Source organism: Manis javanica, chromosome X, assembly GCF_040802235.1.
Source record: "Manis javanica isolate MJ-LG chromosome X, MJ_LKY, whole genome shotgun sequence".
NCBI classification, from domain to species: domain Eukaryota; kingdom Metazoa; phylum Chordata; class Mammalia; order Pholidota; family Manidae; genus Manis; species Manis javanica.
Genome location: NC_133174.1, coordinates 23,992,135 through 24,018,518, shown reverse-complemented (window position 1 = coordinate 24,018,518; position 26,384 = coordinate 23,992,135). Strand labels below are relative to the sequence as shown.

Genomic DNA, 26,384 nt, shown 5'->3' with positions numbered 1-26,384 from the left:
TGTGCTCTGAGATAAAAATAATGACCACTGATATGTATGGAGGGCCAACATTGCTTGAAATTAAATATATTAAGACTTTCTTTTCAGCCCAAGAATACGATGAAATGAAGATGAACCATTATAAAAGATTTGCCAATCTAATTTTTAAACACAATGTTGCATAGATTTTAGTAAAGAAATCCATTTATGTTCATTAATGGAACGTTAAGTAGTTGATTATCTTGTTCTTTTGTTGTTCCATTTGTAAGAAAGAAAAGTATTTTGGAATGACTGAAAACATTTATTAAATTCAGGAGCTACAATAACCTGAAAATAAAAGTGGATATTGAAGGGTGTTCTATAATCCTTTTCAGCCCTCTTCCATTTAATTATTTTTATCTCAACTCTTGGAAATTTTATATTCATCTCTGATTCAGTTCTATTTTAGTATTTCTAAGTTGATAACAATACATTGAATAGAAAACCAAATCAGCAAAATTCCATTTTCTTTCCATAACGAGTACCTTCCCCATAGAACTAAAATTAAAAAACTGTGCCCACTATAAAGCAAACTAGGTGTAGCATATTGTACAGGTAACTCAAAACCCTGGAATCCTCTAATAATCATTATTTATGCACAAAGAGATAGCTTAATTTGTTTCAATGGAAAAAAATGAATCTCTTGGGAACTGCTATATATAATACCATACTTTGTCCTGCATTTTCTTTGTCAAAAATGTGGCATTTTATAGCTATGGATACATTTTGGCTTGGAATTTGTTTCTTTATGAGCCTATATAATAACAATCATCATTTAAATGAAATTATACCCATTAGATTTAGGCTGCTTTCATAGGAACTTGGCCTATTTTGTGCGCTGCTGTATCTCTAGTGACTGGAACACTACCTGGCATATAATAGGTACTAAGTAATATTTTTTGGAATGGGTGAATGAATGCATAAAAGCACAGGACAAAAAATGCTCTCTTTCAGATAATGTAAGACCTTTAAAAATTATTCTACAGTTTGTTCCCATTTGCTACCGTCCTGTTTCTGGCATTGCTGCTTCTTGCCCAAATCTCCAAAACACCCTTTCTCACTTTTTTTCTCCTTTCCAAAATGAACACAAGCTCACATCAATCTGCTTGAGGTTTTCCTATTGAACATACCATGCACAGATGAACGTGCCTTCTCTCTTCCCCTCCACAGATGATTTCAGCCACCTTATCTACTCAGGGTGTCTCTCCTAACCTGCCTTGTACCCTTCTCTGCACTTTCCAAACCCCATCACACAGCTTCTCATAGCATGATTGCATTGTTTTTTTAAATAACCCACTAAATTGTCTCTCTCTGCTAATGACTGTGAGTATTGAGAGCTCCATTTTCCCAACGCATAGTAGATGTACACATACTACATATATACTAGTACATAGTGCCTATAAAATAAGTGTTTTCAAGTGAGTAACAAGTAAGTCTAACAGTTGCTGAGAAAATGCCATTCCTCATTTACAGAAACCTTCATTTTCTGCATTGCAAAGGCCAGCCCATTCAAAACCACTACAGCCTTGCTCCAAGTAAACACCCATGATTTGTCTTCCACAACCTTCCTGTACTTCATGCTTCGACTTATTAAAGATTGTGTTGCTCTTCCTCAAACACATAAAACTTTCCTACCTCTTACACTTTGTCCAAGCTCTGGGCAAATATCTTTCCTTCTCACACCCTGCTTCCTCTTCCTTTATCACTTCCATGTACCTACATGCCAATGTCTAATTCAAGGAGACCTTAGAAAGCTCCATGACAGAGGAATGAGGGAAGACAGGTTTCCCTCCGGGGTGATATCAGAAGGCGACTCCAAAGATGCAACTACCCAAAACGGATCTTAGTCAGTGGCTCTCTCATGGAAGAACTTATTACCCACTACTTTGCAGAGTCTCCCTGAACTAGACTGAGTGGGACCTTGTGTGACTTTATATCCCCCATGTTGCCCGACAATACCTAACTGGTTGTGGGTGGAGTTAAAGAAGGAGAAATAGACTCAACTTTCTCATTCATCTTTACAACAGCCCTGGTGTGTCCATGTTATCATTCCTTTTACACAAGAGGAAATGCATGGAAGATATTTGCAAAAGAACTTTTTCTTTAGTAGAAAACCCCCAAAATGAGAGAGAGGCAGGAGAGAGAGACAGAGGTGGAAAGAGAGAGAGGTCATTGATAATCTCAACCCCAGGATAATCTATAATCTCAGACCCTGTGAGAGCCTCTTCTTTGGGCAAAATAGCAAAAAAAAAAAAAATACCTCCCTCTTCAAAGAGATCTCCAGCCCTGGGTCAAGACTCCCCAGTTCAGTTGTAGAGCCCGGGTTGGACTTCATCCACCTTCACAAGCCATTATACAACTCTACATAGAGACCCTGTTATGTAGTGTTCTCATCTTTCCCAGTATCAATATTTTTAATGCTTTTATTCAGTCTTGCCAAAATGCCCTCCAGAAGGTCACACCAAGTTGAATCACCAGGAGCAGAACATATTTTTCTTAAATAGATTACTCCCCCTTTTTTCCCCACTTGCTCCATTTTTACAGAAACTCCCTGGTTGGTACCAAAAACTGGAATCTTATGTTCTTACTCAGAGGGTTAGAGATTCTTCAGAAATCAGCACATGCTCCAACATAAATTAAGTCCTGTAATAGATCTAAAGAATTCACATATGGAACCTGAAGGAAATAAGCAGCTTCTCTTCTTATATTTAGGAATTCAGTGTCAGATTCTATAGGAAACTGTTTATAAACCAATTTGAGAATAGCTATTGGTCTCAATTATTACTAATTAATGCAAAAAGGCCTAATTCTCTTGACTGTTTATTCTTTAATAAAAATGTAATGAGGGATTATCATGTACTAGGTGGAGGCATATCCTGGTGAAAAAAAATGAATATATAATTGCCTTAATGAAGATTAGGATCTTGGGAAGACACAGACAATGAATTAATAAATAACAAATAAATATAGGCTTACAAATTGTGGTCAGTGCTAAGAAGGAAAACAGGGTGCTGAGAGGGAGAAAAATAGGAGGAGCTTTCTTTAGATTGGGTAACCAGGGATGGGCTCACTTTCATGGTTGCATTAATTGAGATCTGAAGTATATGAATAGAAGCCAGCTGGGCAGAATTCAAATGTAATACTCCAGGCTGTGGGAAAAGCATGCACGAAGGGTCTAAGTCAAGAATAAGCTTGATGAGTTCTAGGAACCCAGCATCTTTTAAGTTCTTGCTAAAAATGTCAACTTCTCAAGCCCACCCTGGACCTACTGAATCAAAGACAATGAGGTGGGACCCAGCAATTTAACAAGTCCTCCGTGTGATCATGATGTCCTGTTATTTGAGAATCACTGCCTAACCCAGATGGGTTTTAAGCCTTGTAGGGGAAGGTGAGACCAGACAGCACCTCTTGTCACAGACAATGGCAGTGACAAATGTAGGCACAGACCATGAACATTTCAGACTGGCAGCAATGTTTACAAATTCAAAACAACTGTTAAATGTAAAACTTAATCTGCCTAACATAACCCCTGAATTGGAATATCAATGTCCTTGATATGTGGTTGATGTTTTTCATGGTTTATGGATTATTACTTATTTTAAAATAAGTAAATAGATTTCATTAACTGCCATTTTGCTTGATGTTTTGTCACATGTAATTAAAATTTCTTGGAAAGAAAATATTGGCATTTCTTCTCTTGGCAGCCTAAAAACATGGCCTGTGTAAATGAGTTATTTATGCTCATTAGAGACCTTTTTGTTTTAATTATGTCTGTTTTGCGTGTAGCCTCTGCAAAGTACTCATGAACTACTTTATTTGTTTTAATCGTTTCGTTAGAAAGCTATGGAAAGCTTGACATGTTCTTGTTTTTTCAGTGTTTCGGTTTGCTTCTTTTTTCTATAAAGGGGAAATAATTAGCAGTGAGAGTTAGGATTATAGAAAGAAGTTTCCAAGGAAATTAAAGTAACTAAGATGTGTACAACTTGTTCTTGTAAGTAAAAGCCTGTCCTTTGTGATCAATTCTGCCATGTCCCTCATTTCCAGTTTGTGTTTGTGGAGGCAAAATGAAGTAACTGCATAAAAAAGAAAGAAAATGGACACTGTTAGTGTGGTAAAGCTATAATTCAGCTTTTATTTTAAGGATGTTAGGATTCTAAGCTTCATAATGAAGCCATGTAGTGCAAGATGAAGAATTGTGATGGATGCAAAGGAGAAAATGTTAAAAAAGTAATTTATGGTGTTGTGTTTGGATATGCATTCTCTTTGGATAATACCAAGAGAAACTAGAGATCATTTTTCATATAAATGAGGATTCTTTATGGAAAAAACACAGCAGTTAATTGCTATTCTTTTAGTCCCACAAATTTGGAAGTCCGGTGACTCTGAGGGGAAACCATGCTTAAAATATAATTACCAATAATTGGTTGGGAAGTAAAAGCACCAAATTCCTTCATGCCTATGAACTTCACATTGTTTTCCTAAAAATGTGTGTGTGTGTGTGTGTGTGTGTGTTTTAATTTAACCTACCCTAAGTCGTTCTGATCATGCTACATCTGTCATTGGTTGTGAGTTTGTCTCATTATTTATGTCGTTATTCAAGTTTGCTTATCAAAAGTGATCATGCCCAAATATGAAAACATACAAGAATTGCCCGGAAAACTGAATGCAAGGAAAACAATGAAAAGGAACAGCATAATATCTTGCCTTCAAGATACCACAATAAAAACTGATGCTGAGGTGGAATGCAGACCTGTCTCTATTAAAAAAGAGTACATGTTTTCAGTGGCATATTTTATTATCAGGAATGTGTCTACCAGAGGCAAAAATGATACTAAAGAGAAACTAGAGATCATTTTCCATAAAAACTCAAGGCAGAGGGATGCAGTTATTCAGTCTGCAAACTACCTTTGTATCTTAGCTCCACACGCTCTCTCAGTATTTGGCAGGAATGAAAGACTTGATTTTATGGAAACACTGGCATGTCTCAGTTTTATGGGAAACATAGAGGATAGCCTCATAAAGTTAGTCATGAGCATTCATGTAAGTAGCCACTTGCAAAAAAAAATTATCTGACATCCAAATTCCAAGGTAAAGATTGGGCAACTGGAAGAAGTTAGTCTATGTAGTGGAAGCTGTTGGCACCCCAGGCTGATTCTTTCATTAGATACACACTCATTCCCCAGCAAATCAGTGTTGTCTGCTAAAGATTCATAGTTACATAGTTTCCGAGAAAACCTTCCTCAGACAAAAGGAAGCTACCTTGCTTGGGAAGTTATAGCACCCTTTTTTCCCTGAGACCACCAGGGGAGAGCTAGTGGCCAATAACTGATTGACATTGGGGTAGAAAAGGACAACCCTTTTGTCTCAAGATGGAACCAACTACGGTATAACATGTGCTCCAGAGCTCCGCGTGGGATCAGGCCGATGGAGGCCTCCAGCTGAGACCATGTCCTTACTGAGCTTTCTTGTTCTGTCTTCCTGCTTCTCTCACTCCCCTTCTTCTAAGAGCACTCAGACTCTGCGTCTAACACAGTAGATACCTGAGACAAAAGCTGAACCTACATCCTGGGCACCACACCAGGCAGGGAAGCAATCAGAGTAAAGAACCAAGAATTACAGATAACAGTGGAAGTCTCCTAGCCTGATGCAGTTCGTGAAAGGCTGGCCTACCTCTCATCTGTGTTTCTTTGTTACTGGTCCAACTACATTTGAGTAGCTCATTTCCAACCACCCACCAGGTATTTTAGAGGCTCCAGTGGGCTTCTCATCCTCTGGGCAAAGCCGGATATGGTTGCTGACTCTCTTGGCCCTTAGGGGCAGGCACTTGCTCCCATCAAGATGATATTCCCATCCAGAAATGCAGAAGCTGCAAAACACAGCTGGTCTGTACCTGCCTCCAAATTCTGGGCCCTAGGTTCCCTGAGGCCTTCCCAGAGCCACATGCAGGAGCCCTAATACCAGTACTAAAGAGCTATATTTGCAGGATATGATTTCCATTTCCTTCCCCTCACTACTTCATTTTGAAGGTAGTATTTGTAATGTAAATTTCTCTGTGCAGTATATACAGTCCTAGAATGGCATTTCATCATCAGACCCTACTAATTTGAATTCCTGGTTAAGTGAGATAGGACTTCTATGAATTAGGAAGTTCAGAGTTCAGGAAGAATGTTTAACATTCCGAAGAAAGGAAGTTTTCCAGGCTCCCAGTAGCACCATTAATACATAAGCAAAATGCTCTATCTATGTGTCACATATATATCACATCACGTAACTTATAAATCAACTCACAAATGGTAGAGCTCACACAAGCAATGCAGAGCCTCCTTTCCTTCTCTCTTGCTTGTGCAGCTACTCCTGCTGTGGCCTTTCTTGGACTGTCCTGGCCCTCCATCATTGACCCCTAGCTACAAGCCTCATCTTGCTTCACTTCCCACCTAATCCAGTATAGATTCCACAGTCTGTTTTTCAATCACATTCCAGCTACAATTGAAACTCTCTCATTGGTAAGTGTGCCACAGCTACCTGATAGAACTGCCAATGAGGATCAACTGTTTTCTCCATGCCTACAGGGAACACTGTTGGAGAAAGAAAATTGGGCAGATTGGTTCTGCCAAAAAATTTGGATCATCAGCGTCAAATGGGCCCTCGACCCTGTCTGGCAACCTCCCTAGTTTTCTTAGGTCAAATCCCTCCCACAGTCTCTATCACAACAAATTCAAATATTCCCACATAGTCTTAACTCATGTTTTCATTCAGTGCCTATTCCTCTCACACTGAGTCTTCGCCAGGTCTGCTACTTCACATTTCACAGAGGATTTGGAGGCCCTCAAAGTAGACATCTTTCAACTCAAGCTTCCCAGCCCTCCAGATTGACCTGTGACCCTTGGAGAACGGTCCCTTAACTATTAAGTCAAAACTGCTCCCTCAGAAATAGCATTCCTTTATTAATAGACAATTGCTTGCTTTTGTTGCAATGTAGTTGATGACTAGAATTCTAAATCTATATTTGAACAAATCTGTAACTACATAAGGATAAGCAAAGGTCTGGCAGGCAATTTAATTTCATAGAAAGAAGAAAAACTTGACATATCAGACTTATATGTCATTCTAAATCAGTACTTTTATATCTATAATCAGACAACATTTAATGAAGTGAAAATTCTGCCTGCATGAAACTAGTCATAATAAAATTAGACTTGGTTTGCTCGTTCATGGAGAACGTATTCCAGATGTTTAAGTGATTCAAAGAAAACCCACAGTATAATGGCCCCCTTCAATGTTTTCTCACTTACTGCTTCCAAATGAGAATAAAATCTAATGAAATTCTGGTAGCATTTAAATAGCACATCATATTGTTCAGAGTTAACTGTACTTTTTGACATTTTATGTTCAATGTTTAATAAACATGAATTTATTTGTGCAATACTAAAAGCTGTAATATTTGGAAGAGTGCAAAACCCAATGTTACATCTGCTTAAAGGGCATGATACCTGTATTCACTCTTTACATACGTCCTGTGTGTCCATGTTTGGGAGTCATGTTTCATGTAATATACAGTTGTAGGCATTGACACCCTACAGCAATGAGCCATCCTCAGGTGGTAGGAGGCTGCTGCCAGAACCTAGGTCAAAGGCCAAGGGGAAAACTGACTTGGGCATTCTCCTGCCTTTTTTTCCCTCTTCGTCTTTTCTACCACCAGTTCTTTCCTTTTCTACCACCAGTTCTTTCCTTTTCTCTGTCCTCATGATGATTTTGAGCTGGCTAAAGTTCTTCAGTCTGGTGAGGCCTATCACAGTATCTTCCCAAAGTGAACCTTTACACCAACTTACCTCTTTACCAACTGACGGACTCCCAATCATACCTACTACTTAACCAGAATTTAGTGGTTCAGATTAAGTTAAACATGTTTTTTTTCTTTCCTTAATTAATGATAATACTAGTAGCAGTAGCAGCAGCAGTAAAATAGTAGTTGTCAAAACGTAAGCGATGCCCTCTATTCCAACTCGATTACAACCTAGAATTCAACAGTTAATTGAAAAAGTCAGTTAAATCAAGGAATTATAAAAAATATGTCTTAAACATTTTATTCAATCTTAAAATCCTCACCAACATTTTATTATTGTGAAGGCTTTCTCTTTCCATGTAGAATCACTGATTAGTTTTCCATCTGTCCCATTGATAGTGCAAACTTTTGATTTCCAGTTCCAGTTGCTTTGATATTGACAAAGTCCATCAGGAAACATGTGAAGCATTCTGAATATAGAATCCAAGTTTTTCAGATTGCTTTCCTAATATTTTACAGTTGTCCTTTCCACACTCAATTCAAAAATACTTATTTTTCTTTTTTACAGTTCCTCCTAACACGGCATTCATTTGTGGTTAGTGGAAACACATGTTATCATCCAGAAACCATGGTTCCATTTTGTAATTGTGTCCTTATCCAGGTTTCCCCGTTGACATTTAAGAAGTCAGTTTTCTTACCTTTCTATTACGCCAAACAAAGTAATTATGGATCATTTCCTTTTGGAGATATGAATTCACATTGATGGATTTTAACCATCTCTCACCTTGGGCACTTATCCTGATTCTTTTAATCCATGTATTTACTATAAGGAAATAGAATACTAGTTATTTACTATCAATTCCTATAAAAATATTCTTAGTTTCAGACAAATTCCTAGGGCATTCCACTGACATGAAATTCACTAAAGAGGAATACATCAGAAATGATTTTTTGCATGGGTATGTACAGTCTGAAGGGTTTTTCTTTTTCTTTGTTTTTATTTTTTTCCATATATAATTCACATAGTGTAGAATTCACCCAAAGTGTATAATTCAGTGGTGTTTAGTATATTTATAAGGTTGTGCCACCATCATCACTGTCTAGCTCCAGAATGTTTTCACCAGAAACCCCATGGTTCTTTAATAGTTTAATGACCACTTGGGAAAGACTATACATGCAACAGAATGATATCACAATGTCTACTATTATCTGAGAACTATTTAAGAGTCTTATCCTCTATATAATACCACAGTTGATATTTCAGGTTGATTTGAGAGAATAATGCTATTCTTGTTTAGAATGCACATACTGGCTCCTTCCATTTGCAGTGGGAGGGAAGTGGAGGGTTGCAGATGAAGTCAGTGTAAACAATGATTTTATCAACATAGTGAACCAGAGACATAACACCTGCCCAGATCAAGCAAATCAAAACATCACGGATAGCCAAGGATGTGATGCCGTCCTTGTGCACAGAGATTACATTAAGCAAACTGTTCTTCTAAGTGAGGGAATTTGTCCCTTAGAAATTGCTCATTGGAACATTTGGACATCATGCATCATGTTAAAGATCCATAAATGTCGTCTCGATAGGGTAGATATGATGCATGGTAATATCCTTCCCATATCTGCATAGGGTGCTTCTGCTCAACAGATTGTCATGATGCATTGCATCAGAGAATCCCGCTCTAGTGCTTCAGAGACAGCTGAGAAGCCCATGAGAACCTTCTTAAGTCATTGCTGCAAGGACTAAAATACCAGGAGACTAGGAAGTCATTCTTAGGACTTGACAAAATGCCCTCATCTCTAAATGAATCCATTTATTCTGTAGCTGATGCAAAGAATGAATGCAATATTTTATGATTGAATATATCTTTTTATTTATTTAAAAAAGGATCCATTTCTGGTTGTGAGATGAGTGGAATTTAGAATCTAGCAGCACTGTATTTTTCCTGTTGCTTTGTCAGTCCGGACTTTCTTTGGAGAGGTGTATAGTGTACTAGTTAAGAATATGCACTCAGAACTGGTTTTCTTGTTTTCACTGGATATGGCTGGTAATTGTAGGTCTGCTTTGGTTACGTAGCTGTATTCCTATTATGTTAATGTGTGCACGCAATGTAATTAGTAATTTAAAACCTATACACGCTTATGTTACACTACAAGAAGATATGTCAAAGAAATAATCAATCTTCCCATGTTTTCTTCCATCTGCTACTTCTATAGCTTCTCTTCTTCCTTCATAGTTACAACCCCTAAGTAGAATTCGTGCCTCATATCAAAATTACCAAGTATCATAATTCTTCCAAGTGGTAAAGATACATCAAGACAAATGCTGGGCATAGAAGCCACAGGGCATAAATCTGCAAAAAAGTAAAAAGCTAACCTTTTCAAACAATATTGCTTCTCTCTCACTTGCCAACTTTACATTTCCCTGTATGGCCCCGGAAGATGACTGGTTAGCCAGAGACGGGTAAGATTCCTCAAGGGGAACAACCTAAGACAGGCACAGTCACAGGGGGGCCATCAGGTGAGAAATTGGGGATCAACAGAGGTGAGGCTTAGAACCTCACCCCCCCTGTTTTGAGAGAAATCTTCTGCATCCGTGGATGTTTTGTTGCCCTTGTCTAGCTTGGATTAATACTTAGTCTATAGGCACACACCTGATCATCTACATTTGCCCTCTTACAGCACTAAACTGTGTTTTCTACCTTTATCTTGCATCTACCTACCACTTCAGCATTTTATTAAAAATAATAATAATAATAATAAGGGAGAAATGTGGGATTCACATATAAATCAAGTATAAAAATCAAACGAATAATCATAATTGACCTGATTGTGTATAGTTCATGATGCATGATCAAAACTGAAAGTTTTTGTGATGACTGCCCTTGCACTGTTCACCATGTAAGAACTTATTCACTATGTAAGAACTTGTTCACCATGTAAGAACGTGTTCATTATGCTTCAGAAGATTGGAGACTGTTGAGAATTAGGCATGGGGTTGATTAATGATTGTGCATTGAGTCCCCTATACAGAATTTTATTGTTGTTAACAACCATATGATCAATAAATATGAGAGATGCCCTCTCAAAAAAAAAAGAATATGCACTCTGGAGGCAGGCAAACCTGGGTATGTATCCCGGATTCCTCAGTTTTGACCCTGGGACCTTGGGCATGGTTTGACCTCGCCAAGTTTGTTTTCTCACCTGTAAAATGAGATTTTTCCAACTACCAACCTCATAAGGAATAAAATCATGTAGGAATAAAATTGGTTTATGTGTGGATAGAGCTCATCGCAGGATTACGCACCTAAGAAGGGCTCGCTAAACATTGTTCACCAATTCACAAATGTTCATTGTTGTAATACCACCATAACAGAGCAAAAGTTACTGGTGTTGCAGCCCAAATAGAGTAAGATATCTTGCACTTCCCACGTGTCTGTTCCTTTGCTTTATATGTTCTCATCTTCCAATTTGCCCTTGACTTTTTCACACAGGCACTTCGAGGAGAAATTGCACCTCTTAAAGAAAATGTAGGTTACGTCAATGACCTTGCTCGCCAGCTCACCACATTGGGCATTCAGCTTTCACCATATAACCTCAGCACTCTGGAAGACCTGAACACCAGATGGAAGCTTCTGCAGGTAGGCCCATTATGAGCATTGCAGGTCCTTATTACAATAAGAGAATAGACAGATAAAGCTCGGTGTCAGGAACAATGGAAGTAATTTCTGCATGTGATAGTCATGATATTTTATGAGTGTAGGGTATTTTATATTATTTAATAAGTCCCTATATACATGGTTTCAAACCTATTAATATTAATTTCCATAAATAGCTTAAAGTTAGACTTTATAATTCCTTACAATAAACATGAAACATAGTGCTGGATTGTGGTGGAAGAATTAAATTAGGGGCACGCCGTTTACTTTGTACTGGTATTGCTTGGATGATTAAAATATCTTTCCTTTTGGAGTCCGAATTTAAACAAAAGACATGGGTAAGATACAGTCTAAAATCTTTTAAAGAAAGAATGTCTATCACAAAGCAACACATGTAAGTCTTCATCAGTTTGCATAATAAATACGGGAATGTAAGCGTGCTCAAGGTCACACTTGCTGGCTGTGGGAGCTTGTGCACGTTTTTTAATGTTTCTCTGCCTCAGTCTTTCATCTGCATAAAATGGGGATATTAAATGTTTCTAAATTATTGACTTGTTACTAGGATGAGTAAGTCAAAATACATGGAAAGTGCTTGTAACAGTACTGGCTACATTGTAAACACTGTATAAATTCCAGCTCTTGGTATGATTGCAGTTACAATTATTACTGTTAGAGCATACAGGTTGTAGAATCAGGCTTACTGAGTGACCTTAAGTCACTTGACCTGCCCGTTTCCTCTTCTCTAACATGCTTGCTGTTCTATTAACTGAACTAATTCGGGTGGAGTTGTTAATACAGTACATGGCTCATAAATGAGAACTCAGAAAATGTAACGATGGAGGTGGGTCTCTATGTTTCCTCTGTGAAGGACACTGCACTATACCCCCAAACCCGAAAACTGGCTTAACCATAGAATTAGAGAATTATTTTCTCTCCTTTTCCAGTTTCATAGGATGCAGAGAGTATGCTCTGAGGACATAGAGGAAACTGGCTTTTAAAAATATTTGCTTTTAGTGTTTTAATAAGAAAAATAATGATAGGCCAGATTACTTTTCCTATTGGCAGTCCATTTAGGGGTGTGATTGAAAGTCATGTTCAAGAATTGCTGGATTGTTAATAAAGACAAGTTCCAAATTCAAGACCTCTTGAGATCTCATATAATTTAATTCTTGCTGTGATGGGTAGTCTTGAAATATTTGCATTACAGATGGTTATAAGTGACATTGACTCAGCAAGACAGTATAGTTAAGCGAGTACATGCCTTTCTTTGTCTATTTGCTCCATAGCAGTTCAGTACTATTAAAAACTTATCAATTTCATCCTTAGTATGTTTTTCATTTTAAGCATAACTAAGGAAGGTAATAAATGTCCAAGGAAAATGAAGGGTCACATTTGTTCCATTCAAGCACTCTTGAATTATATCTTAAAATTTCTTTTTAGAGAGCTGAATGCTGCATTTGCTTTCAGAATGTGGTATGAGATTTCTGACAGTGGCAATGTAAGCCTATAAATGAAGTCAAGAGATTCTAAGTGATAGGAAAACTTTTTTAAAAACTCAATGCTAAGTGATCCATTATAGTTGTACAATTTATTTAGATGTAAACTATGACAAAATACTAATAGCTTAATTTGTACCTGTCCTTTAAAATGAATAATGACTTGGTTATAAATATAGGGAAGTACAGGAGAGGAGATAGTGTGACATAGTAAAAAGAGCATTGAAGTAAATATTGGGAAGCCTGACTTCAAACTGAAGCTGAGCTATTATTTGACCATGTTGGGAAAGCCATTTATCGTCCTCCAACCTCAATTCCCTCATTTGTAAAATAAGACAATCCATTTTGTCTAAGGTCATATCTGGTTCAGTCCTTGATTCGGTATCAGGGTATCTGGGGAAGACACATATGACAAAATTTAGTTTAGAATCAGTAGAGTTACTCCCTCTATTCATAAAACAGATGTGGCTTGTTGGGATTACATTACTCCATGTATAATTCTAACTTTTAAACCCTGTGTCCCCAAAACAACATAAACACTGCCTTTTCATATTAAACAGTTCAGTCAGTTTCTGGTATATGCTCTTATTGTGGCAAATTTCACATGTCACCATATTTTTTAACATGACCTTAAGGATATGCTTAATAAGTATTTTTAGCAGAAATCTGATAAATCCAGGGTTTTGGTTTGCATATAACTGAGTCAAGTCAATGCCATTCTTTTCTTTGACCATAATTCTAACCACTCTCCTACACTGAAAATGTGAGTCCTTGCTCAGAAAGTGAACAAAGCAAGAAAAGAGGTTCATATCAAATAACTTTACCACATTTTATGTTTAGAAGAATGTATGTGAGACTAAACCATTACCCAGCTTCTGTGGAGAGAAGTTTGAGCCCAACATCATGACATTGTGTTTCTATAAAAATAAAGAATCTATTCACTTTCAATGCTATGTCAGGAACTAAAATCACAGTGAAAAATAAGTCCCTCTCTGCCTCTATGTCTGCTAAGACAAAGAAAAATTAAGAAATAGAGCATTGGAGTAGTGGGAAGACAAATGTAAACCAAAGAGCAGGCTTAAATTTGGGCTAAATACTGTAGCACAAGAAATAGACCTCCATACTACCAGACTATGTCGGCTTAATATCACAATATCCTGGGTTTACTTACAAGATCCATTAATTTTTATTTTAAAAGAAAGCCATCCTGGCTTTTTAGCTGTATGTGGTATCAGTCAAAATGACAGAAACAGATAAACCATGTAGATATGAACATCAACAGCAGAGTAAGACCCAATCACAACTTATCTGTCAACAGAAATATAGTGTATAGGGAGCCCTGAAGTTATTTTGAGTCCACAAGTAGAAGTACTGAGACATTGGTTTGCCTGTTTAAAACTTCCTGTTTTATCCCTCAGAGTTGACGCATTAGTGTAAATGTTTCTGCTAGACCACTTGACAATGTGTTTTTGGTGCAGGAAACCATCATTCCTTACAGTTACCAAGAGACTTTATGAACATTATTTCATATAATCCTCATAATATTATGATTATGTATTATGATGACGTTCCCTTTTACAAGTAGGGAAACTGAGGGAAATTAAGTGACATAATTACAGTCACATGGCTTTTGTCAGTCTGAATCAGATCGCAACTGTAACTCCCATGCCCTTTTTGGTGACTCTGCTCAAATTCTTATTAAGTTTGGACATAACAAAATCATATTTCAAGGCTATTTTAGGCAACGCAGGTCTGAAATACTTCACTTTTTTCATGCTTCCCTTTTTCAAATGATTCTCAGAGATATTAACTTTGAAATAGTCCTTTTACAAACCAATGGATTAATGATCCCAATTCAGTGTACCCCTTAAAATCACACCTGTAGTTTCAAATATAAAATTATAAAGCATTATATTCCTCATTGTCTTTAGAATTCAGCAGCTGTATTGAAATCAACCAAAAGTGGTTTTAATGAATTAGCTCTTAAAGCAGAACTGATGCTAATATTTGATCCACTAGAAATGAGTAATGAAACCTAATGGGAAGAATCTAAATTGGTGATAAACCTTTCTAATTTTGAAGCAGTGCACACACATTTAGTCATGCTCTTTATTCACCAAGCACAGTACTATAGGGAAGTACCACTAAGGAATGTTCTAACCATTTCTTTGTATCATGAGTAAACTCACTGACAGCGACAGAAGCTGCAAATACACTATAATATAAAGAGTACGTGCTTTACTGACTATAGCACATATGGAATGTAATCACTTGAAAAATATTGTATTATATATATATAGTCAATTAATATATGACAAAAGCAAGAATGCAAAATGGAGAAAAGACAGTCTTTTCAATACACAGGATTGGCAAGATGGGACACCTACATGTAAGAGAATGAAATTGGATCACTAATTCCACGCACAAAAATAAACTCTAAATAGATTAAAACCCTAAATGTAAGACATAAAACTATAAAACTCTCAGAAGAAACAGGCAAGAATCTCATGAACATCAGCATGAGTAGTTTTTTTCTGGATCCATCTCCCAGGCAAGGGAAACAAATGCAAAAATAAACAAGTGGGACTACATCAAACTAAAAGTCTTCTGCACCACAAAGGAAACCATCAACAAAATGAAAAGCAACTTACTGTATAGGAGAACATATTTGCAAATGATATATCTTATAAGGGGCTAATATCCAAAATATATAAAGAATTCCTACAACTCAACACTGAAAAAACAAATAATCCAATTAAGAAATGGGCAGAGGACCTGAATAGACACTTTTCCAAAGAAGACATACAGATGGCCAACAGGCACATGAAAAGATGCTCCACATCACTAATCATCAGGAAAATGCAAATCAAAACCACAATGAGGTATCACCTCACACCAATCAGAATGGCCACTATCCAAAAGACAGTAAATAGCAAGTGTTGCTGAGATGTGGAGAAAAGGGAACCCTCTTACACTGTTGGTGGGAATGTAAATTGATCCAGCTACTGTGGAAGGCAGTTATGGAGGTTCCTCAAAAACTAAAAATAGAAATACCACATGACCCAGCATTCCCATTTCTGAGAATTGATGCAAAGGAAACCAAAATCACTAATTCAAAAAGATATATGCACACCTGTGTTCATTGAAAAATTACTTACAATAGCCAAGGTATGGAAGCAACACAAGTGGCCACTGATAGATGAAAAGATAAAAAGGGGCACATATATACAATGGAATACTACTTGGGCATATAAAAGAAGAAAATCTTGCCATTTGCTACAATGTGGATGGACCTAGAGGGTATCGTGCTAAGTGAAATAAGCCAGATAGAGAAAGACAAATACCATACAATTTCACTTACATGTGGAATCTAAAAAAAAATAGACCATAAATACTGACAACAGGCTGTTGGTCAGCAAGGGAAGGGGTGGGGGGAATGGGTGAAATAGGTGAAGGAGATAAAGAGGTAAAAACTTCAAATTAGTCATAAGAACGGGAGTACAACATAGAGACTAGAGAATATAAGAATCCTGGTATGGTAACTTGGGGGTAACTACATTTACTGTGGAGAGCACTTAGTAATGTATATAATTATTGAGTCATTATGTTGTACATCTGAAGCCTATATAATACTGTATGTCAGCTATATTCTAATAGAAAAGAAAAATAGTGAATGTGAAGACATTTCCGGATATGACATTCTTTAAATATATTTAATGATAGTATCATGAATTATATATGTTTTTGAAGGTTTCCTTAGATTCTTCCAAAGTCATGCAGACAGTTTTATGCTCCATCATCACATCTCTGTGGTAACTGCTTAGCACAAAGATCTAGACCCTCATCTTCTGCACACTCCATTCCTTCTTTCATTCAATCACTGCCGATTACTCATCTACTATGTACCAAACAGACATTGTAATTGTCCTGTTTGGCCCAAGGACATACTGACCAAAACTCCCTTTACTGCTTATGCCATCTTAAGCAAACTTTATAGATGGATTTTTTAAAAATTTCTTCTATAATGGCCCAGCTTATACACAAAAAATACATACATGCTAATACAACACTAATGCCATAAAGGTAGTATCTTTTCAGATGTGTGGTTTACAAATTCTTCAGTCATTTTTGACTGGGAATTTGGTCTATGTAATCAGATCAGTAAAATTCATGCAAAGACATGGATCATGTTTGGTTGGCCAATAGAAATATTTGCATGGCTTCAATAAAAAAACAGGTTTTTAGTTAAGAAATTAAAAATCCCAACAGAGCAGCTTATGCTCTTTACTTTGATAAGTTTTTAAAGCAGGCTTCTATCTATATATGTGTGTGTTTATCCTTATCATCACTGAGCGTAGGATTTGATCCTTTAAATGTGTTGATGGATTTTGAATATTTTCTTCACACTCTTCTTTTTTTATTGTTGTTGAGGATTCTGTACTAATCATTTTGCATTATAGGGTTTATTGTAGGCAGGGTGCCTGGGTGAGCTGCACCATCTGCTCTTGCAAATAATGTGGACCTGTTACTAACTGAGGGTGTTATAAAGTGTCTTGCCAATGGGTTTCAGCCCCAGGCAAGTTCTGCATGGATTCAGTGTGACCAAAGAAATGACAGTAGAACGTTCTTGGGGTGAAAGGGTTATACCCAACTTTATTTCCATGGTGGCAGGTCAATCACTAGAATCCCATTCACTCAGAGCAGGTCTGCATACAGCCAGCCGGTCTCTGCCTCTGGGCCTCTCTGCCCATACAGCCATCCTCTGGGCCTCTCTCTCTACCCGTGCAGCCATCCAGTCTCTGTCCTCGGTGCTGCCACCTCTCCAGCCTCTGCTCTGCTCTTCTGCAGCCATGCCACCGGGCTGCCCAGAGCACTGGGCAGAGCTCTTTATATAGAGTCAATAACAATTCATTGCCCACACGTGTGTAGTGAGCTAGTCAGCCAGGGCCAGCTGGAAATCCTGGCCACAGGAACCTTCACTTTAACCACACAGTACAAAAAAAAAAAAGAGTTTAAACTATCTTATTAATATTTGTATATCAGTTACATGTTGAAGTGACAATATTTTCTTGTATTTGGTTAAGTACAATGTATCATTATAATTACTCTCACTCATTTCCTTCTTATGATCATTCAAACTTGGGTACTTTTCTTGAAAATGACAAGGTGAGCCTGTCACTTCAAGTAAAACAACTGACAGTGGTTGTTACTTTTTACTTTTTCAATGTGTCTACTAGAAAATTTAAAATGACATATGCAGTTCTTATTGTATCTCTATTGGATAGTACTGGCCCAGAACGTGGTTTTCAAAAATCTAGTGTGGATAAGACTCACCTGCTGAACCTGTTAACCCCGCCTGTGCTCCAACAAGCTTTGCTATTGGATGAAGCCTGTGATTCTGCCTTTCTACCAAGCTCCTGGGAGAGAATGTTGATCTGTGACCACATATAAAAATTAGTTCCCAAACTATGGATAACAGAGCTTTATAGAGAAGTCTACAAATATATTTTCACATCAAGCACTGTCTGTAGCTTGAATACAAAATTATCTTGTCCATATGCCACTATTTTTCATCAATAAGTAAATGCAGTTGTGTTACTAAACTCACAGGTTTTTATCAGCTTGTCACTTTTTCTCAGTTAACGGAGATACCAAGTGGTACTTCTATCATGTATGGATCCTTTAAGTCTTGGAATGTTAATAAGGGCCCTACAGGCCTGAAAAGATTGGAAGCCAGGATCCAAAAATACTGCAGAAATGTAGGAAAAACAAATACATTCTAACTGCAGGTAGCTCTTATAAAAAGATGTCGCTCTAACATCTTGTTTGATGTCCTTACTGGCAGGAGTTTTTAAAAAGCAGAAGGTAAAGGAAATGAAAGGACAAAGAGGAAAGAAGAATGTGTTTGTTTTTGAAAAGGTTAGGTCACAGAAGGATTTGTTGATATTAAGAATAGCATGACCCATGAAAAGAGGACAATTAAGTTCTAGGAAAACATCCTTTCAGCAAGGAGAGAACAATCCTTTATGCCTAACCTCATCTCTGTTAAAAAAAAAAAATCTAGACGTCCAGGATAGTTACAGCCCTTCAAACACACAAAGGTCAAAGTGTACTGTCAAGCTTACAGACATTTTGATTGGTGTGGTTTCCAGTGTTTTTACAGCTAATTGTACTTTATTCAAGAGGAATGAGACTGAAATTCCCTAGGTAACCTTGAAAGTAACATCGCCCAGATGTTCCAGAGTCCGGCCTCCTCACCCCAAAAAAGAATAGCCTAGTTTTCAAGGGCATTCTCAATATCTTAAAAAAGGAAAGGGCATCACAGTGCGTGAAACTGTAGGGACAAAAATGAATGATGCAGGGAGTATAACCCAAAAAATTATAGGAGGCGCAAAATGAGAATGAAGATGGTAGGAGTCAAAGAAATATTTATTAAAGAGAATAAAATGTGTATTTCTTTTTTTCAGAGATTTTATAAAGTGAATCAAAATCATGAAGTTTTTATTAGGTGACCTGATTGCTTGATCATTACATACTACTTCATTTCTGATTTTTTGTTTTAATTAGGGACTATTTCTGCTAATTCTGCAGGCAGGTGTTTTGCAGAAGTGTTTTGTTATCTTTTTTAAATGTAATACGTTACTGTTCAATGTGTTTAAAGAGCAATTTTATGTATGGGTACATTTGTTTTAGTTTCTTGCGCTCTCTCATTCCTTTATAACTGAGTATTTTAAATTGCCGAAGTACACGTTTTCTTTTCTTTCTCCTTTATTCCCCAACTGACATTTGCCCTGCCCTCAAATTTTTCACTGCTTTATTCTTTATTCTTTTAAGTGTCCTTCCCTCTTCAGTCTGACCCTGGTGGTTGCTGCAGCCTGACCCCGCCCTACCCTTTCTTCTGCATTTGTTTGCCCTGGCTGTTTTCTTCTTTGCTTTTCCCACTGTCCTGCTGCGTGTGAACCACCCCGACACCAGCTGCTCCCAGTTCCCATGCTACGTCACACCCAACATTCAAAGAGCTGCTGTTCTCACATTTCCACCAGCAAGACTCCCCCTTCCTCCTTCCCGGCACATTCCTCTAGAAACAACCCCCTTTCAGACCATATGAAAAGCTGAATGTTAAAGCCAGTTCTGTAAGTAGGACTGGAAACTAGCCTATGAAATTCAGAAATGCTATTTTTAAAGGTCAGTACCACAGAGTGAATTTTCAATTACTATAGTTTATCTGAACATTTCTTTATTGTGCAAATTCAATTATGTCCTTAAAGTAATTATCCTTATGATATAAATTATCCTCTCAGTATAGTCGTTCATTGCCAAGGTAGATAGTAGATGGACAATATGTTAGAAAATGAGTATCATATTAGGAATACAGTTTTTACACAGGACCATACTTTATTTGGCCAGTGAAGGTGCACAATATAGACTAGAGAATTGACTGTAGTGAGTACTAATCATTCAACTCAGGAGTTTAATAACAAGTACTCGTCTAGTACTGGGCAGAGCTTGTACGTGTACTTGGCTAAACGCTTGTAGGTGTACTAACGTTTTAAGCCTCACAATCACTTTATGAGGTAGATACCAAACTTATCCTCATTTTACAGATGAGGAAAATGGGAACCCAAACCTTAGCTGGCTTGCCTGAGGTCACATAGCTGGTAAATGACAGAGGCAGGATTTGAACCCAGGCAGTCTGGCTGGGCAATCTGTCAGAACTACTAACTCTATGATACCCCCTTTCTGATAAAAAGATAGAGCCGCATGACAAAATTTCTTCTTCATTTATGATTCAGCCCTTTAAACAAAAAAGTATAACTTCCTCATCACTTTTGTTAATTCTTCAGGAATCAACTGCATCAAGAGTTTAGGAAATGCAGATTTGAAGTAGGAATATTATATAAACCTCAGACAACAGTCTCAGGAATAGCCTGGTTAACCCAGAGCCTGAAGCATTCACAGACCAAAACAAGAATCTCATCCATAGGACCAGGAGGCTTTAACCATCAAACTCTTTCTGAAGTGAGCAGAAATACTGCTTCATTCAATAAATATTTTCCATTCAATAAATATTTGGCATCTACCCTCTGCCAGACTCTGAGTTAGATAATAGGGGTGCAGTCGTGGAAAAAAACAGATAGTCTCTGCCGTCATGGAGGTTATAGTTTCCTGGGAAGACAGGCATTAATTTTTTTAAGTCCCTCATATAAAATGACAAATTGTGGTAAGTGTAATGAGAGGAAATGCAGGCATATGTGAGTACCTAAACAGAGGGGGCACATGAGGGTGGGAGGCAGAGAAGGCTTGATCAGGAAGGCTTTCCAGGGAGAGGGGCCTTCACCTGAAACCTAAAGGGATAAAGACAAGTTAACCAAGTGACTTTTCCATTCATCTATAACTTTCATTTGAAATAGCCTGAAGCTTGGGACTAACAAACTAGAGTAGTAAAATTCCAGTATGTACATTTAGTAACTAGGAATCATTTGAAGGAATGGACTGCAGACTTAATGTATAATTAAGTCACTTTGAAAGATTCCCTATCATTCTTTATCACAGCATCCTGCTTGTTTTCTTCACAGTACTTATGAAAATCTACAGCCATATGTTTCTTGACTTATTTATTAAAAGTCTCTGTCCTCCACCTGACTGTCAACTCCATGAAGGCAGAGGCCCTACATACAGTAATTTAATGACACTTGACAGTATCTTTTACATAGTAGGCATTCAGTAAGTATTTTTTGAACTGCCAGATGCATGAAATTAAGCAAAAATGTGATTGAAAACTATAAAGTAATCAGAAAGTTATACCATGGGGGAAAAATTAGGAAACATACTATCATTTATGAAGAAACAGTATTGATGTTTAGATCTGTAGACTCATAAAGTTAACCAATGCTTAAATAATTTTCCAAAAATTCCAAAAAGAAAAACATCACTTGAAAATTAAGTTTGCACCCTTCAGTCTGTGGTGAACATCATTCACTCATATCCTAGACCTTTATCAACAATTAATGATTTGTATGCTCTGAACAACATGGAATATATGCAATGTACCTTTGGAAGACTATGAGATAGAATAGCTTCCCTTCCTCCCCCTCTTTTTTTAATTGAGGTATAATTGATATATGACATTATATTTCATTTAGGTGTACAATGTAATGACTTGATATTTGTATATATCGTGAAATGATCACCACAGTAAGTCTAATTAACATCCATCACCATACCTGGCTACTAAATTTTTTTTCTCTTGGTGAGAATTTTAAGGTTAACTCTCTTAACAACTTCAAAAATATATTGCATTATTATTAACTATAGCCGCCATGCTGTACATGACATCCCCAGAGCTTGCTTATTTTATAACTGTTGTATCTTTAAGCTCATTTGGTTTTGTTGTTGTTTTAGATTCCACACATAAGTGAAATCATATGGTATTTATCTTTCTCTGACTTATTTCACTTACCATAATGCCTTCAAGATCATCCATGTTGTCATAAATGGCAAGATTTTATTATTTTTTTATGGCTGGATAATATTCCATTGCTATACCACATTTTCTTTATCCATTCATCTGTGGGTGAACACTTAGGTTGTTCCCATGTCTTGGTTATTGTAAATATTGTGAATGTGGGGGTGCATATATCACTAATTAGTGTTTCCATATCTTCTCCCTTTTATAAGAGCCTTCTTGAGGTATAACTAACACATATATATTTAAAATATATGATTTGATGAGTTGAATATATGTATATATCTGAGAAACTGTCAACACATTCAAAATAGTGGACATATCCATATCCCCAATAGTTTCCTCATGCCCCATGGTAGGCTTTCCCTCCTACCCCTCCACTGCCTTCAGGCAACCATTGATCTACCTCCTCTCACTGAATTTTCATTTTGAGTTTCATATAAATGGGAGGAATCTACTCTTTGGTCTCATTTCTTCCAGTCAGCATAAATGTCTCAAGATTCATCATGTCGTTATTTGTATCAATAGTTTATCCCTGTTTATTGCTAAATAATACTCTATTACATGGAAATACTTCAATTTGCTTATTCATTCACCTTTTAATAAACGTTTGGGTTGTTTCCAGGTTGTTTGTGGTTATTATTTAAAAGCTGCTATGAACACTCATGTACAAATCTTTGGATGAACTTACGTTTTCATTTTTCTTGAGTAAATGCCTAGCAGAGGGATAACTAGATTTTACAGAAGGTGTGTGTTTAACTTATTAAGAAACTGCCAAACTAAGGAGTTGTGCCATTTTACATTCCCAGCAACAGTGTATGAGAGTCCCAGTTCCTTCATATCATCCCTAAAATTTGATATGCTCATTCTTTTAAATTTTAACCATTTCAGTAGGTATGTAGTGGAATTTCATTGTTAATTTGCATTTCCCTAATAAGTAATGATGTAACCATTCCAGCTTTCTTATGATTAATGCTGGCATCCTTTTATTTTTAGCCTACTTGTGTCTTTACATTTAATGTGCATTTCTTGTAGGCAACATATAATTGGACTTAGCTTTTTAATTTAAAACCCAATGTGACAATATCATTTAACTGGGGATATTTAGGCCATTTATATTTAATGTGATTATTGATATGGTTACATGTACACCTATCATCAAGCTATTTTGTCTCATTTCATCTGTTCTTTATTTGCTTGTTCTTCCTTTTCTATCTTCATTTAGATTAATTGTAATGAATCCATTGTATCACCTATGTTAGCATGCTAGCTGTAACTCTGTTTTGTTATTTTAGTGGTTACTTTGGGGTTTACAGTATACATCTTTATCACAATGTACCTTCAAGTGGTATTAGACTACTTCACATATGATATAAGAACATTTCAAAAATATATTTCCATTTCTTCTTTTCCAAACTGTGTGCTATTGTTTGATCGATCCTCTGGGGTCTTTTAAGATTAGATGGAATTAGACCTCACTCATTCAAGGGCTAATTATTCTACCACTCCTGATGCAAGACCCTTCTGTGTACTCTACCCAGTGCCCTGTGAATCATGAGGTTTCTAATATAACTGGTAGGGAATAGGCACTTCTCCCTGCTGCCTGAGTGCTGGGCAGGTATCTGTACTGCTTCCTGGTGACTTTCCTAGCTCCTGGTAGTTTTCTCACACATGAGCTAATCAGTACTCTGCTGGATACCTGAGAGAGATCCTCTATAGATCTCCAGGGATCTCTTTCTGTGCAGCTCTCTCTTCTCTTGGCTTTTGTTCTATAAACTCTAGCTAGCTTAACCTTCCCAGACTCTCAGTTCTATCTCCTCAACTCAGAGAATCCTCCTGGGTTCTTCTGTAGACTAGAAACTCTCAAAGTATTAAACTAGGACAATCCTAAGGCTCACCTCATGTTTTTCATCTCTAGGGGTCACTATCCTTTGTCTGATGTCCACTGGCTTATACTCCATTGTTACATATATTTTGTCCATGTTTTGGTTATTTTAAGACAGCAAGTAAATTTGGTCCTTATTGCTTATTACATTTTATTCAGTAGCAGAGGTCCTAAAATAGCTTTTGAAGCACTGATTTTTCTCTTGATTTGGAGAACAAATGAAAAGAATGTTGGAGGAAAACAGGGAATTAGCTGATAATGTACAATCCTCTAGACACAGAGATACTGTTAGTCATTTACCAGCATTGCACACACTTTGTTTTTCTTTCACAATAGCAGTGATTGCCTTATACTGTTTCCATCATACTTTTTGCCTAGTTGTATTTAGGGCTCTGCCTTTGCAATCAAGTTGGCTAAGCCTCGGGCTTTAGTCTGTATCTAAAGAATCTGGTCAGGGCCTAAAGCCAAGGCTATGCAGTAAGGTGTTCCAAGCATAAATCAGCCAACAACACAGCTGCTAAATCTGCTTTTAAAACAGCTGAACATGTCAATGTGTTCCATTGCCTTGAAAATACCCACTCTGAATGACTGTGTTAATATTCTTAACTTACACTTCAGCAATTATTCTTTAAAAGGTTCTATTTAAATATGTTTAATACTAGCTCAGTGCTACCATGCATAAGTTTTATTTTAGGAAAGATGGCCTGTTTAGGTTGTTACCACTCATCAGGTCAGAGGCTTTTAGTTCTGAAAGTCCAGAAGTCCAACTTTTGATTTACAAAGGCACCACATGATATGTCAGAGTTCATACAGCTAGTTAATAATGGAACCAGATCCAAAAACTTGCTCTATAGTCTCCTCACACCCACTTTAGTTTTATTCTAAAAAAAGCTATTCTTTAGTCTAAATATTCCATATTTGAAAACATTTTTAAAGAGGAATTATTTATCCAAATCCCACGAGTTTTGCAAGCTCCATACAAAAGATCATGGAAGCATTACAGAAACTATTTAATGCTATAAAAAGATATGTTTTATTATTAAAACTGCAGTTCATCTGTATGATACCTTTCTAAACTTTTTCACTTTTCTGAACTTGATTATATGGTACCTTTTCTAATACATTTGTTCTTCTTTTTTAAGAATTTAACCCTTTCTGCCCAGCTGGGTTGTAAAAAAATGTGCTTTCTTCTTTTCTAGAACCTAATGATATTTTATAATGTTATATATCTACTGGGTTCCCATTAAATACATGTCAAATAAAACTGAAACAAAATCTTTCTAAACTTGTGGGGGAAAAAGCTATTCTCCTTCCTAAAAGAAAAGGTACTTTCAAGATAAGATATGGTAACTCTTGCTCTTCTGAATTTGTAATCAAATTGTTTTAATTTGTGTTATGAATATTCAACTGATACATCAGATCTACATCTCTTTGTTAAAACTGAACAGATTTCCAGGTTAATATAATAATTTCTAAAAGCTGCCTATACTGGCAAGAAAAAGAAGATATGAGAGCAGACCTGTGAAATTCAGATTTTTTTCCCCTGCTTTGAGCATTCCTTGCCTCCAAATTATTCATTTCCTGACATTTCTTTATTATCTCAGTTAGACTTAGTCTGTCTAAATATTCACTTCTGTCTTCATCAGTCAATATTTACTGAACCACCTCTTAATGCAGTTTCTTTTTGTACACAGAAAACTCAAATATGGGTAGATGATTACACATGGCACTTAAGAAATACAAAAAGCTGAATTCCTACAAACAAGTCAGGACCCCCAGTTCTTAGGCATAGCTTTCCCATTAGACACTTAAACTTTAAAGGCAATATAGTTATCCACAGGACTATAGCTATGGTGCTGCACTTGGAAATTCTAACATAAGCCTCTTTGAATCAAGTCCGTCATTCATCGTGTATCTTGGTATATTTCCATGCCTTACATAGAATTCTCCTTTCAGAGTAACCTTTTCTCTTTCTGAATGCTACCTGCTGCCTGTCTGCTGAGTGTATTCTGTTAAACCCTTTCCTTCTCCATGGGTAGTGGCCCCTTTCCTGCTGGGCAAATTGAACCTTTAT

The 26,384-nt window shown here is 36.9% G+C and overlaps 1 protein-coding gene across 12 annotated transcripts in view; it reads left to right on the top strand.

Moving 5' to 3' along the window:
• DMD (dystrophin) overlaps positions 1 to 26,384 on the top strand; it is a 2,259,748-nt gene that overhangs the window by 1,946,380 nt on the left and 286,984 nt on the right. For all 12 annotated transcript variants that reach the window (XM_036992000.2, XM_036992004.2, XM_036992005.2 and 9 more), the window contains one exon: positions 11,299 to 11,445. In XM_036992000.2, the coding sequence (XP_036847895.2) occupies positions 11,299 to 11,445 (147 nt within the window). The remainder of the gene's footprint in view (positions 1 to 11,298; positions 11,446 to 26,384) is intronic.